A 16,626-nucleotide genomic window follows, 5' to 3' on the forward strand; every position below is an offset into this window, starting at 1 on the left:
TTCAATGCTAGTTAAGGACACTATAGGCCTAGTTATCACGTTTCACGTTGGATTTATTAAATACAAAAAAAAAGGTAAGACATGTTTTTAATTCTGGTGCCGCAATGCACAAACAAGCTTGTTAGCTAGCTCGCTCAAGGGACATTCAAAGTTCCTTCATAAAATCCACTCCTCCTAGATATAATTCTGTGGACCTAATTCAGATGATGTCATAAAAAGATGCCCAGCGCTTCAAGCCTGCTCCTCAACCCTCTCTCCCCACCCATAACATTTCAGTCACATCTTGTGCAATAGGCAACAGTTGTCCGTCTACCACGCATGTAAACAACTATCTTGCCTGCTCTATCTGCACTGATTGGTGAAGTCATTTCATGAGCTAAAGGTTAAACACATTATTTCACAGGTTAAAAAAGGAAAAATATAAACCGGTACTTTTTCAGGGTTCGAACCGGTTCAGAACTTTATTTTGCTGGTCGGAACAGTGGAACAGAAACAAAAGAAAATGGTTCTGTTCAGAATGAAACGATTGATAAATCATTTAGGTTCCAATCCCTGGTGGGAAGTGAAAGATCTTTCAGGCGATGACAGGAAGAATAATATCTCTCCCTTTCTTGTGAGTCCACAGTAACAGCTGAGAGGAAAAAAAGACTAGGGCTGTGTCCCCCTATGGGCCCTGGTCAAAAGTAGCGCACTTTATCCAGGCTCTATCACAATTGGCCGTGATTAGGAGTCCCATAGGGCGGCGCACAACTGGCCCAGCGTCGTCCGGGTTTGGCCGGTGTAGGCAGTCATTGTAAATAAGAATTTGTTCTTAACTGATTTGCCTAGTTAAATAAAGGTTCAATCTTTTATTTATTTTTATTACATTTATAAGGAGGGAGTTGGGTGCCATTTGGTCCTCAGTTTGGGCTAAAATCAATACATCCTTATAGTGCCGGATCAGCACATGCATAGCTCTCGGTTGCTTAGAGAAATATAGGAGCAACACGAGACCTAACAGATTGAGATTAAACAGACCTAGATCCTCTGTGATCCCAGACAAAGGTAAAAGCATTCAGTTACAATGCTGCCCTGAAAACTGCTGCCCTTAATCATTCCCTCAGAAAGTGACACAGGCACAGATGCACAACACCACACACTAACCTATAACCCTCTAACAGACATGTCTTTACCGGACTAGGAACAACCAGTCGTCCACAAGACAGCCTCAAGCACTCTGTGTGCAAACAAGGGCTTAGAAAGGGCTCTAACTGCTTAGTTGAAATGAAAGTGAAGCACAAAGCAGGCAGCAGAGGATGAAGTGTGTACCCAGAGGACCAGAGGGCAAACCGACTCATGTCCTGGAGCAGCCTTGTGGTTTACGCTCTCCTCTAACACAGTCACTTCATCTCTGTGTGACGGTATCATCTAATCTCTTCTTTCTGCCTTTATCACTTATAGTACAAACTATTAATACTGACCCAGAAAGAAATCTCTTTCATTACACCTCAGTCACCTATGGGAAGTCTACTAATGTAGACTTACCATAGAGCTGGGCGATACGGCCTAAAACTCATATCTAGATTTTTTCAAATTTACGATCTATATTTTTTCTCTAAATAAGCTTGGTTGTACAATTAAAAAGGTCATATAAACTGCATTTAAAAACAGTCTAAATGAATTCAGGGCTCGTGAAATTATACCTAGGCTAAATACAAGCCTTCCACAACGATAAGACCCACTAATCATTACATTATTCTATCAAATAATCACCGATCTGGCTTTCAAGTCAGTCTATGAAAATGCCCTTTTTGTTACAAATGTAACCAGAACCGTGCATAATGCACATTCACTAATAAATGACTAACTTCTTATAGCAGGCATTATAGAACATTAACACAGGTCTCAACAATCTCTCAACCACAAGCCTATTTGCTAGCTAACGAGGTAGAACAGTATTCTGACCTCACCCGTCTGTCTGTCTCCAGCTGTTTGAACAGCATGCTAGTCTGTCCACTTTGTTCACATGTTGAAATTAAGAGGCCTATCTTATTTCTCAGAATAAAGAGTGAGTTGCCATTTCCTTACATAATTGTGATTTGTGCTTATAGCTCATTCATAAAACACGGACTAGACAGCTAGTATAACAGTCTTTGGCTAAAATGCTGCTAGCGGTACCACAATGCCGCAAAACAAACTGAGCATACACTTTCCAGAATCAATGTTCACTGATAGTGCTGTTTTACTAGTGTCTGCTCTGCGCGCTATCTGAGTAGTTGAGACATAAAAAGGGTGTAGATAGAAAGGTTCACTTCACCTCTATTACAGTAAAATAATGTTCAATGTGTTTCAGTGTCCATATGACCCATTCTGATGGACCAAACCTCAAAGGTAAATAGAGTTGAAGCCACTTGTCAGAGGAGGAATTCTCTCTCATTGTTGTTGTAAGTGGCAGGGGCTTGGTGTGTGTGTGTAAACAGAGAGGAAGAGGTGAAACAAGAGGTTTCACTCGCGACAAAATCTGTCCAAAATAAGCCCAATGTGTTTCTTTGGGCTTATTTTGAACCTAAGCTTGTCCACCTACCTTCCTGCCTTTGGGACAACGACTCCAATTGTTAGAGTGGAGACATGAGCATCTCATCATTATATACAGATCTCTGGTGTAAGTGGGAAGGTGCACAGGAATCAGCACATGAAACCTGATCTGGCAGCCCAGGTGGGGAACAGAGGGCTTACCCTGTGCAAGCAGTGGGCCTTGTCTTACACAACCACAATAAGATTGGAACACAACCGCACGTCATTGGTTGAGACAGGAAATGACAGCGAGAGCCAGGGAGACGGGTGTGTCTCTCCCTGCACCCTGTGCCAGCATTCAGGGGCAAACCCACTCTGCCAGGTTGTCGTGCCAACAGGCGCAGACACAAAGCCAGAGGCGGCACATGGGGGAAAGCCCACACTCTGGACTAGCACCGCGTGACATCAGCAGACACTTGTCCAATAAGAACACAGATTTTTGTTTTCCGTTACAAAATGTTTTGTTAAGGTGGTGTACCCTACTGAACAGTTATACAAGCCCCTCAGGGGAAAAAAGGAAGTGTATTTCAGTTCCAGCATAGACAGAACAACATCTAGAGTAGAGGTCAACCGATTAATCGGCATGGCGGATTGATTAGGGCCGATTTCAAGTTTTCATAACAATCGTTAATCGGCCTTTTTGGACGCCGATTATGGCCGATTACATTGCAATCCATGAGGAAACTGCGTGGCAGGCTGACCACCTGTTACGCGAGTGCAGCGTCAAAAGGACCTTGTGGTTGCAATGAGCCAATTTAAGTCGCTAGCTAGCATTAAACTTAACTTATAAAAAACTATCAATCTTCACATAATCACTAGTTAACTACACATGGTTGATGATATTACTAGGTTAACTAGCTTGTCCTGCGTTGCATATAATCAATACGATGCCTGTTAATTTATCATCGAATCACTGCCTACTTCGCCAAACGGGTGATGATTTAACAAAAGCGCATTCGTGAAAAAAGCACATTCGTAGCAGAAATGTACCTAACCATAAACATCAATTCCTCTCTTTGGGCTGCCTGGCTCGTTGCAAACTGTGTTTCTTCCAAACAAAGACCGTAATTAATTTGCCAGAATTTTACATAATTATGACATAACACTGAAGGTTGTGCAATGTAACAGCAACATTTATACTTATGGTTGCCACCCGTTCGACAAAATACGGAATGGTTCCGTATTTCACTGAAAGAATAAAGGTTTTGTTTTCGAAATGATCGTTTCCGGATTTGACCATATTAATGACCTAAGGCTCGTATTTCTGTGTGTTTATTATACTTAAGTCCATGATTTGATAATTGATAGAGCAGTCTGACTGAGCGGTGGTAGGAAGCAGCAGGCTCATAAGCATTCATTCAAACAGCACTTTACTGCATTTGCAAACAACTCTTAGCAATGCTTGAAGCACAGCGCTGTTTATGACTTCAAGCCTATCAACTCCCGAGATTAGGCTGGCAATACTAAAGTGCCTATAAGAACATCCAATAGTCAAAGGTATATGATATACAAATGGTATAGAGAGAAATAGTCGACACGTCATAATTCCTATAATAACTACAACCTAAAACGTATTAACTGGGAATATTGAAGAACTGGGAATACTGAAGAACTGGGAATATTGAACCACCAGCTATCATGTGTTCTCATGTTCTGAGCGAGGAACTTAAACGTTAGCTTTCTTACATGATACATATTGCACTTTTACTTTCTTCTCCAACACTGTGTTTTTGCATTATTTAAACCAAATTGAACATGTTTCATTAGAGACGAAATAGATTGTTAAGTTAAAATAAAAGGGTTCATTTTTATTTCAGTATTGTTTTAATTGTCATTATTACAAATATATGGAAAAATTGGCCGATTAATCGGTATACATTTTTTGGGTTCTCCAATAATCGGTATCGGTGTTGAAAAATCAGAATCAGTCGACCTCTAATCTAGAGTACCATGACATCCCAGGTTAGCTACTAGCTATACAAAGACTATCACTGGCACCATAAAGCCCATGCAAATATGAGAGGTTTAGTGAGAGGGTGTCAATTTACGACCAGCCAGTCTGGATAGATTACCAGCTGTCCAGCAACCCACCCAGTGGAAACTCAGTTAAGCCTAGGGATGTGACAACTGGGAAAATGTTATCGGTTTTCGGTTAAAACTAAGAAAAATGCATAAAACTCAACTTGAATTCACAATGCAGTGGCTTTGCTGCCAGCAACGTTTTGGGACTCACGGTGCTCCCCTTTCAGACGGTTAAGCATTGCACCTGTACTACCATTACCGCCCCCGTACTACCATTCCATTACCGCCCCCGTACTGCCATTCCATTACCGCCCCCGTACTGCCATTACATTACCGCCCCCGTACTGCCATTACATTACCGCCCCCGTACTGCCATTACATTACCGCCCCGTACTGCCATTACATTACCGCCCCGTACTGCCATTACATTACCGCCCCGTACTGCCATTACATTACCGCCCCGTACTACCATTACCGCCCCCATACTACCATTACCGCCCCATACTACCATTACCGCCCCATACTACCATTACCGCCCCATACTACCATTACCGCCCCCATACTACCATTACCGCCCCCATACTACCATTACCGCCCCCATACTACCATTACCACGCCCATACTACCATTACCACGCCCATACTACCATTACTGTACCTCAATGCCACCTCACAATGTTTGCATTTCCTCATTTAACTTCTCAAAGTATTGTCAAACAGAACTTAGTTGCTTGCCTTTCTCTGCCAACTGTTAATGATGACGATGTAGTGGCGTGGAGTTGCTGTCAAAATAATAGATTTCTCAACTACTTGCACGTCGACTCCCGGTGTCGACTCCCATTTCTGAGTGTCAAGATTAGATTCCGCTAGGAATCAACTCAGAAGTATTTTTGGAACAGAGGAGATTGGTTGCTATACTTCCGAGAACAGAAACACTTGCATCTTCATAGAGAGCGAATGAGGGACAGAGAGAGGGGGGAGGGGCACAGTAAAGGCTGGTCGGTTACCAGGCAGACTGTCAGAACCGTGCACTAGGCCTATATATCAGCAATCAAAAGGTGCATTTCGCAATGGAATGTTGTATCTCACTATATATTGGCTTGCAATGTCTCGCAACTTCAGTAAAGCAGGGCCTGTCATCAATGAATAGGAAACTGAGATGAGTGAGATGCAACACTTGGCTCTCACAGTCACACACAGTATCTGTGCATGTGCACGGGTTTGCTTCACTCTGTTTAGTGTGGTAGCCAGGGCACCAAGACAGCAGAGAAGTTGAGCCTCACACGTCAACACTCTTAGTTGTTGCGGAAATTGACCCACAACGCTGTTTACTTTCTGCATCTACTTCATATTGCTTCATATTCAACTTCCCCTTTATAGCCCATCCTTTGGTTGTGTTATAACACGGAAAATTGTGTTTTATGATAACTGCACTGTGATTTAAATTTTGTGGAAAAAATACAAAAATCATTGTTTTTCAGTTAGGGTTTTTTCTTAACATTAAAGATCCTAATATTGTTTAAACGTTTTAACATTTAAACGTTCACACACCTAGTTAGGCCTACAATTAGCAAATGATGAACACTTGTCTTCATCCATCCTACACTTCGGCAGAGCCTTGGACTGAGATATGTCATATACCATCATCAGAAAGGAAATAAGTTACTATCAAAATGCATCTGCTCACTTTTAGTATGACGCTTGCTTTTGATGGTTGTGTCCTATGGGCATTTGCTATATAAGCAGACAAGTGGATACCCAATGAAACAGAAGCAATATCTGTGCTGTATGTATTTTTAACTGGAGCCATACGTTAGTAACCTTTGCTGTCATTGAGAGCTCGTTTCCACCCTGGTCAATGACAGAGTTGGGTTGGGCAGGAGAGGAAAGGGTTTGGGTGGGGTATTGGACATGGGGCCTCAGCACAGCTGTGTGTACTATCCAGGGATCCAAACTCATCCTCAGCCAGCCTATATGCCATACACAGTCCAGATTACCAGGAACTCACCGGTTTGGTGGAGCCCCTCCCCCGTGAGGATGACCAACTCCCATCTTTCCTGTCATTGCAGTCCTCTGTCCACTAGGTGAGAGAGAGAGAGAGAGAGAGAGAGAGAGAGAGAGAGAGAGGGAAAGGAAGTTACAAAGGGCAGGAAGAGAGAATGACTTGTTTTAGACAATTCTGTCCTGGTGTAATGAATGACATTTACAAATCTCTCCTCCTCCCTCTGCTTACCAGCTGGTCCGTGTGGTCCACTAATTTTAGCTTGGCTATTTTGTGAATGCTGCTCAGCTTGGAATATATCCCATGGGGTAAACTACCCCAGTTTACTGTGTATTTATGTATGGGAGCAGCCAGGTTTGGGTTTCAGTGCAATAGGAAGATCAACAGAAGTTTTAACAGCTGCATTATCATAACAGCATGACCTTGATTATTTCTAGTACTTTTAATGCTTTGTACATTTGCATTTATTGAAGCCATGTTGGCTCTGGTTCATCAGCCATGGCCCTTATCATTACTGTAGCCATGATGGCTCTTAATATTTAGCCATGACCGTTATTATTACTAGGGATGCACGATATATCAGAATCGGGCGATATTAGCTAAGAATGGCAACATCGGTATCGGCCCAATGTCTAGTTTAACGCCGATTTTAAAATCCGATGGCAAAGCTGCCATGCATCTAGCAGTCAACAAGTCGAGCAGTCATTTGAAAGAGTAAGACAATTTCAGCGAGACAACTCAAAGGCGAAATCCATTAAAGCCAAGATAATGGAATTCATTGCCCTTGACAATCAACCGTTCTCTGTCGTGGGTGATGTTGGCTTTCGCCGACTGGTCAAGCACCAGTACACACTACCAAGTGCGCAAAGTCCACTATTGTGGCTAATCCTTATTGTGGCTAGCTTCACATAGATGGGTCCGACCACCATTAATCAAATCATAACTGTCTTGTAAATTAGGGTTATTTTAGGTGATGACACCTAGCTAGATAGTTAGCTAACTATAGCTACTGAAACAGATGTTATGATATGTTTTGGGGGAAGAACATTGTTTGCATCCATGAGCTAGCTAGCTTTTTTTATGACCAGCACTGTAGGTGTGTGAGACAACTTTACCAGCATCATAGCAGACGTATCGATGAATCGTTGTGACATGAAATACGAGTGATAATGTAATCAATGTGTAATAACTACGTAAAAAATGTATGAACGTGTTAAATTATTATGTGAAGTGTGATCATATTCAGGTCCTGATTGATCAAATAGTGTTTTTTGACACGTCAAATAGTGTTTTTTGACATGTATCTTTTTTGACAGGCAAAGACCCAAACGGCGTTACATAGAAATTCTGGTTGAGAATGAAACGACTGAACAAATGAACAACCAAACAGCACAGCAAGTAAGTGAAAGAAATAGGTTTTGATTATGTTTTACTGGTAATGGGGACATATGTAAACACCAACAAAATAACTTTTTGGTCAGTGTGGTGTGTGTGTAACCTTTACTTAACTAGCTGCGTCCATGTGTGTGTTAACTATTTAACTGTACTAGAATGCTTAAAAAGGCCTCTAAAATGTTAAATATCGGTATCGTTATTTTTGTCAAGGAAAATATCAGATATCGGTATCAGCAAAAAATGTAATATCGGTGCATCACTAATCATTACTGTAGCCATGTTGGCTCTTAATCTTTAGCCATGACCGTTATCATTACTGTAGCCATGTTGGATCTTAATCTTTAGCCATGACCGTTATCATTACTGTAGCCATGTTGGCTCTTAATCTTTAGCCATGACCGTTATCATTACTGTAGCCATGTTGGCTCTTAATCTTTAGCCATGACCGTTATCATTACTGTAGCCATGTTGGATCTTAATCTTTAGCCATGACCGTTATCATTACTGTAGCCATGTTGGATCTTAATCTTTAGCCATGACCGTTATCATTACTGTAGCCATGTTGGATCTTAATCTTTAGCCATGACCGTTATCATTACTGTAGCCATGTTGGCTCTTAATCTTTAGCCATGACCGTTATCATTACTGTAGCCATGTTGGATCTTAATCTTTAGCCATGACCGTTATCATTACTGTAGCCATGTTGGATCTTAATCTTTAGCCATGACCGTTATCATTACTGTAGCCATGTTGGATCTTAATCTTTAGCCATGACCGTTATCATTACTGTAGCCATGTTGGATCTTAATCTTTAGCCATGACCGTTATCATTACTGTAGCCATGTTGGATCTTAATCTTTAGCCATGACCGTTATCATTACTGTAGCCATGTTGGATCTTAATCTTTAGCCATGACCGTTATCATTACTGTAGCCATGTTGGATCTTAATCTTTAGCCATGACCGTTATCATTACTGTAGCCATGTTGGATCTTAATCTTTAGCCATGACCGTTATCATTACTGTAGCCATGTTGGATCTTAATCTTTAGCCATGACCGTTATCATTACGGTAGCCATGTTGGATCTTAATCTTTAGCCATGACCGTTATCATTACGGTAGCCATGTTGGATCTTAATCTTTAGCCATGACCGTTATCATTACTGTAGCCATGTTGGATCTTAATCTTTAGCCATGACCGTTATCATTACGGTAGCCATGTTGGATCTTAATCTTTAGCCATGACCGTTATCATTACGGTAGCCATGTTGGATCTTAATCTTTAGCCATGACCGTTATCATTACTGTAGCCATGTTGGCTCTGATCCCTTTCAGCTTCAGCTAACCTGTGAGATGTGGGACTTGGGCTTGTTGTCTCCGTCCAGGTCTGCCTCATTCTTATCTCCCAGCAGGCCTTGCACCTGGTACTCCAGCACGTAGCTGTCGATGAAGCGCTCCAGCTCCTCAATCTCCTGCGAGCGCGTGCTGCCAGCCTCTGAGGACGCTGACGCCACCGACGAGTTCTCCATGGCAACCTGCTGCCTGCCACCTGGCGGGGGAGGGAGGGAAGGAGGAGGGAGGGACCTGCAGAGAGAAATGGCGTATTTGTAAACAAAACAAAACCAGGCAACAACCTCTCCACATCACTTCATGTTGAGTCAAGAAATGTTAAGTTAGTGAGTCAATCAGATAAAGTAGGATTTTGTTTTCATTCATGACAACGTACCTATTAACAATACTCTGCCAGCAGAATGACACTGTGTTTACATCCCAGACAGTTGTATTAACAATACTCTGCCAGCAGGGTGACACTGTGTTTACATCCCAGACAGTTGTATTAACAATACTCTGCCAGCAGGGACACACTGTGTTTACATCCCAGACAGTTGTATTAACAATACTCTGCCAGCAGGGAGACACTGTGTTTACATCCCAGACAGTTGTATTAACAATACTCTGCCAGCAGGGAGACACTGTGTTTACATCCCAGACAGTTGTATTAACAATACTCTGCCAGCAGGGAGACACTGTGTTTACATCCCAGACAGTTGTATTAACAATACTCTGCCAGCAGGGACACACTGTGTTTACATCCCAGACAGTTGTATTAACAATACTCTGCCAGCAGGGAGACACTGTGTTTACATCCCAGACAGTTGTATTAACAATACTCTGCCAGCAGGGACACACTGTGTTTACATCCCAGACAGTTGTATTAACAATACTCTGCCAGCAGGGACACACTGTGTTTACATCCCAGACAGTTGTGTTAACAATACTCTGCCAGCAGGGAGACACTGTGTTTACATCCCAGACAGTTGTATTAACAATACTCTGCCAGCAGGGTGACACTGTGTTTACATCCCAGACAGTTGTATTAACAATACTCTGCCAGCAGGGTGACACTGTGTTTACATCCCAGACAGTTGTGTTAACAATACTCTGCCAGCAGGGACACACTGTGTTTACATCCCAGACAGTTGTATTAACAATACTCTGCCAGCAGGGAGACACTGTGTTTACATCCCAGACAGTTGTATTAACAATACTCTGCCAGCAGGGAGACACTGTGTTTACATCCCAGACAGTTGTATTAACAATACTCTGCCAGCAGGGAGACACTGTGTTTACATCCCAGACAGTTGTATTAACAATACTCTGCCAGCAGGGTGACACTGTGTTTACATCCCAGACAGTTGTGTTAACAATACTCTGCCAGCAGGGAGACACTGTGTTTACATCCCAGACAGTTGTATTAACAATACTCTGCCAGCAGGGAGACACTGTGTTTACATCCCAGACAGTTGTATTAACAATACTCTGCCAGCAGGGACACACTGTGTTTACATCCCAGACAGTTGTATTAACAATACTCTGCCAGCAGGGTGACACTGTGTTTACATCCCAGACAGTTGTATTAACAATACTCTGCCAGCAGGGACACACTGTGTTTACATCCCAGACAGTTGTATTAACAATACTCTGCCAGCAGGGAGACACTGTGTTTACATCCCAGACAGTTGTATTAACAATACTCTGCCAGCAGGGACACACTGTGTTTACATCCCAGACAGTTGTATTAACAATACTCTGCCAGCAGGGAGACACTGTGTTTACATCCCAGACAGTTGTATTAACAATACTCTGCCAGCAGGGTGACACTGTGTTTACATCCCAGACAGTTGTGTTAACAATACTCTGCCAGCAGGGACACACTGTGTTTACATCCCAGACAGTTGTATTAACAATACTCTGCCAGCAGGGACACACTGTGTTTACATCCCAGACAGTTGTGTTAACAATACTCTGCCAGCAGGGTGACACTGTGTTTACATCCCAGACAGTTGTGTTAACAATACTCTGCCAGCAGGGACACACTGTGTTTACATCCCAGACAGTTGTATTAACAATACTCTGCCAGCAGGGACACACTGTGTTTACATCCCAGACAGTTGTATTAACAATACTCTGCCAGCAGGGAGACACTGTGTTTACATCCCAGACAGTTGTATTAACAATACTCTGCCAGCAGGGACACACTGTGTTTACATCCCAGACAGTTGTGTTAACAATACTCTGCCAGCAGGGAGACACTGTGTTTACATCCCAGACAGTTGTATTAACAATACTCTGCCAGCAGGGAGACACTGTGTTTACATCCCAGACAGTTGTGTTAACAATACTCTGCCAGCAGGGTGACACTGTGTTTACATCCCAGACAGTTGTATTAACAATACTCTGCCAGCAGGGACACACTGTGTTTACATCCCAGACAGTTGTATTAACAATACTCTGCCAGCAGGGAGACACTGTGTTTACATCCCAGACAGTTGTATTAACAATACTCTGCCAGCAGGGAGACACTGTGTTTACATCCCAGACAGTTGTATTAACAATACTCTGCCAGCAGGGAGACACTGTGTTTACATCCCAGACAGTTGTATTAACAATACTCTGCCAGCAGGGTGACACTGTGTTTACATCCCAGACAGTTGTATTAACAATACTCTGCCAGCAGGGTGACACTGTGTTTACATCCCAGACAGTTGTATTAACAATACTCTGCCAGCAGGGAGACACTGTGTTTACATCCCAGACAGTTGTATTAACAATACTCTGCCAGCAGGGAGACACTGTGTTTACATCCCAGACAGTTGTGTTAACAATACTCTGCCAGCAGGGTGACACTGTGTTTACATCCCAGACAGATGAAGTCAGTAGCCAAAATCTATGCCCCCTCCTCAAAGCCAATCCGCCTTCACTCCTCCACCCATGCCCAGCAGGCAGTAGAACAACGGCCTAGTTCCAGTCTGTGTCACCTACCTAACCTTGTCCCCAGCCCAGACAGTCAGATATGTAGAGGGACAAAGCTTTCATCTTAGAACCCAGCATCTATCACCCCTTTCTCCCAGTCTGTGATCTGACAGTTAAGTGCCTGTGTTGGTGGTCACATGACTGAGGCCTGCTGCTAAGCTTATTTACATCACTACCCTGCCTGAGCACTGGCCAGGTCATGCCAGGCCACCCCACACAACCACCCCACGCCAGGCCATGAGGATTTATTATGGGAGCAGAGCAGCCTGCGTAGTGGTGTAGTGGTAGGCCTATGTTCAGGCCTGCCTGAGGCTTTTGTAAAATCACAGTGTCAATATAATCCACTCATACCATGGCCTGATTAGCCTAGCGGATGAGGCTAATGCTAACTCCACTGATGGCTTGTCTCATTGCCAGTTGACCATAGAGAGAGGAAGACTGGCACACAAAGCTAACTATAAGGCTAACACAAGGTAAGCTATGTCAAGCACAAGGCTAAAACATGGCTTCTTATCCACAGAGGATCAGTGTGGGTACAGGGTTGTGTTGCATGGCTTCTTATCCACAGAGGATCAGTGTGGGTGCAGGGTTGTGTTGCATGGCTTCTTATCCACAGAGGACCAGTGTGGGTGCAGGGTTGTGTTGCATGGCTTGTTATCCACAGAGGATCAGTGTGGGTGCAGGGTTGTGTTGCATGGCTTGTTATCCACAGAGGACCAGTGTGGGTACAGGGTTGTGTTGCATGGCTTGTTATCCACAGAGGACCAGTGTGGGTACAGGGTTGTGTTGCATGGCTTGTTATCCACAGAGGATCAGTGTGGGTGCAGGGTTGTGTTGCATGGCTTGTTATCCACAGAGGACCAGTGTGGGTACAGGGTTGTGTTGCATGGCTTGTTATCCACAGAGGACCAGTGTGGGTACAGGGTTGTGTTGCATGGCTTGTTATCCACAGAGGACCAGTGTGGGTACAGGGTTGTGTTGCATGGCTTGTTATCCACAGAGGACCAGTGTGGGTACAGGGTTGTGTTGCATGGCTTGTTATCCACAGAGGACCAGTGTGGGTACAGGGTTGTGTTCTAAACAAGCAATAACCCAACTAATTCAACTCAGTATGTCTTGACTGAAGTCTATGATTAGTTAAATCAGGTGTGAACTGGTTGACAAGAACAAAAGCCTAAATCCACATTGATCTCTGTGATCTCATTTCATGATGAATAGTAACGATCTGTTTATTTTTAGAACTTTAGGGGGGGTTAATATACATCACATTTTACATAAGACATTTCAGTTAAGTTTTGAAAATTTGGAAGTGAATTAAATGGGATTATTTGAGAGGTGGGCTGACTTGGAACACCCGTGGGCTTAAAGAGTACACTCAGTACCCTCTATTAAGCACAGTCCAGACTTCTCACATATTTTATCAAATGTTGTAAGTAAAGTTATAAAACTTCACAAGAGATTCATCTTTCATTTTATCTCTACTTTTTAATTTTTTTATTTTATTTGGGCAGTATGTTAGAAATGTCTAAACTTACCCTTGGTAAATATGAGCAACATGGGCTGTGAAAATGTCTATTGTTTATCCTCTTTCATTCAAAATATTCACAAAAATCTAACCTTTAATCAAAGTAAAACAATTGAAAGAAAATGTATTATCATAAAACAAATATTTTCCTCAAATATACTGTGTGTGTGTGTGTGTGTGTGTGTGTGTGTGTGTGTGTGTGTGTGTGTGTGTGTGTGTGTGTGTGCCACAATTATTGGCACCCCTTCATGCAATACTTCCTGCAACCTCCCTTTGCCAAGATAACAGCTGAGTCTTCTATAATGCGTAATGAGGTTGGAGAACACATGGCAAGGGATCTGAGACCATTCCTCCATACAGAATCTCTCCAGCTCCTTCAGATTCCCAGGTCCTAGCTTGTGGACTCTCCTCTTCAGCTCATCCCACAGGTTTTCTATGGGGTTTAGGTCAAGGGGACTGGGATGGCCATGGCAAAACCTTGATTCTGTGGGCAGTGAACAGTTTTTCTATTGATTTTGAGGTGTGCTTTGGTTCATTGTCCTGCTGGAAGATCCAACCATGGCCCAGTTTAAGCTTCCAAGTAGAGGCAGTCAGGTTTTGATTTAACATCTGCTGGTACGTGATGGAGTCCATGATACTATGTATCCTAACTAGTTGTCCAGGGCCTTTGGAAGAAAAACAGCCCCACAACATCAACGACCACCACCATACTTCACAGTGGGGATGAGGTACTTTTCTGCATATCTATCTTTCTGTCTTTGCCAAACCCACCTCTGGTGTTTGTTTCCATAAAGCTATATTTTGGTCTCATCTGACCATAGAATCCGGTCCCATTGAAAGTTCTAGTACCGTTTGGCAAACTGTAGGCACTTGTGTTTGTTGTTTGATGACCGCAAAGGCTTTTTTATGGCAACCCTCCTAAACAGCGTGTGGTTATGTATGTGGCGTCTGATCGTAGTTTTGGAGACTTTCTGACCCCAAGACCCAACTAATGTCTGCAATTCTCCATCTGTGATCCTTGTAGATTTTTTGGCCACTCGAACCATCCTCCTCACTGTGGGTGGGGTCAATATAGACCCACGTCCTCTTCTAGTCTGATTGTTAACATCTCCTGTTGCTTTAAACATTATTATTTATTTATTTTTTTCACCTTTATTTAACCAGGTAGGCTAGTTGAGAACAAGTTCCCATTTACAACTGCGACCTGGCCAAGATAAAGCGTAGCAATTCGACACATACAACAACACAGAGTTACACATGGAGTAAAACAAACATACAGTCAATAATACAGTAGAACAAAAGAAAACCAAAAAGTCTATATACAATGAGGTAGGATAAGGGAGTTAAGGCAATAAATAGGCCATGGTGGCGAAGTAATTACAATATAGCAATTAAACACTGGAATGGAAGATGTGCAGAAGATGAATATGCAAGTAGAGATACTGGCGTGCAAAGCAGCAAGATAAATAAATAAATACAGTATGGGGATGAGGTAGATTGGATGGGCTATTTACAGATGGGCTATGTACAGGTGCAGTGATCTGTGAGCTGCTCTGACAGCTGGTGCTTAAAGCTAGTGAGGGAGATATGAGTCTCCAGCTTCAGAGATTTTTGCAGTTCGTTCCAGTCATTGGCAGCAGAGAACTGGAAGGAAAGACGACCAAAGGAGGAATTGGCTTTGGGGGTGACCAGTGAGATATACCTGCTGGAGTGCGTGCTACAGGTGAGTGCTGCTATGGTGACCAGTGAGCTGAGATAAGGCGGGGCTTTACCTAGCAAAGACTTGTAGATAACCTGTAGCCAGTGGATTTGGCGACGAATATGAAGCGAGGGCCAGCCAACGAGAGCGTACAGGTCGCAATGGTGGGTAGTGTATGGGGCTTTGGTGACAAAACGTATGGCACTGTGATAGACTGCATCCAATTTGTTGAGTAGAGTGTTGGAGGCTATTTTATAGATGACATCACCGAAGTCGAGGATCGGTAGGATGGTCAGTTTTACGAGGGTATGTTTGGCAGCATGAGTGAAGGATGCTTTGTTGCGATATAGGAAGCCGATTCTTGATTTAATTTTGGATTGGAGATGCTTAATGTGAGTCTGGAAGGAGAGTTTACAGTCTAAACAGACACCCAGGTATTTGTTGTTGTCCACATATTCTAAGTCAGAGCCGTCCAGAGTAGTGATGCTGGACGGGCGAGCAGGTGCGGGCAGTGATCGATTGAATAGCATGCATTTAGTTTTACTTGCATTTAAGAGCAGATGGAGGCCACGGAAGGAGAGTTGTATGGCATTGAAGCTCATCTGGAGGTTAGTTAATACATTGTCCAAAGAGGTGCCAGAAGTATACAGAATGGTGTCGTCTGCGTAGAGGTGGATCAAATAATCACCAGCAGCAAGAGCAACATCATTGATGTATGCAGAGAAAAGAGTCGGCCCGAGAATTGAACCCTGTGGTACCCCCATAGAGACTGCCAGAGGTCTGGACAACAGGCCCTCTGATTTGACACAATGAACTCTGTCTGAGAAGTAGTTGGTGAACCAGGCGAGGCAATCATTTGAGAAACCAAGGCTGTTGAGTCTGCCGATAAGAACACGGTCGATGAAGACGGCTGCACAGTACTGTCTTTTATCGATGGCGGTTATGATATCGTTTAGTACCTTGAGCTTGGCTGAGGTGCACCCGTGACCAGCTCGGACACCGGATTGCACAGCGGAGGAGGTACGGTGGGATTCGAAATGGTCAGTGATCTGTTTATCTGATCAGTGATGGGACTGGGAGGGAGGCATCTGATCAGAGATGGGACTGGAGGACTGGGA

The 16,626-nt window shown here is 43.3% G+C and overlaps 1 protein-coding gene across 1 annotated transcript in view; it reads right to left on the reverse strand.

The window, feature by feature from the left end:
- The window catches only part of ctif (CBP80/20-dependent translation initiation factor), a 179,628-nt gene that overhangs the window by 140,228 nt on the left and 22,774 nt on the right, over window positions 1-16,626 (reverse strand). The window contains exons 2-3 of the mRNA XM_045692788.1: window positions 9,317-9,554; window positions 6,583-6,654 (exon numbers count right to left, since the gene is read on the reverse strand). Of these exons, the coding sequence (XP_045548744.1) occupies window positions 6,583-6,654; window positions 9,317-9,499 (255 nt within the window). The 5' untranslated portion in view covers window positions 9,500-9,554. The remainder of the gene's footprint in view (window positions 1-6,582; window positions 6,655-9,316; window positions 9,555-16,626) is intronic.

The sequence above is a fragment of the Salmo salar genome, chromosome ssa13 (assembly GCF_905237065.1).
Source record: "Salmo salar chromosome ssa13, Ssal_v3.1, whole genome shotgun sequence".
Lineage (NCBI taxonomy): Eukaryota > Metazoa > Chordata > Actinopteri > Salmoniformes > Salmonidae > Salmo > Salmo salar.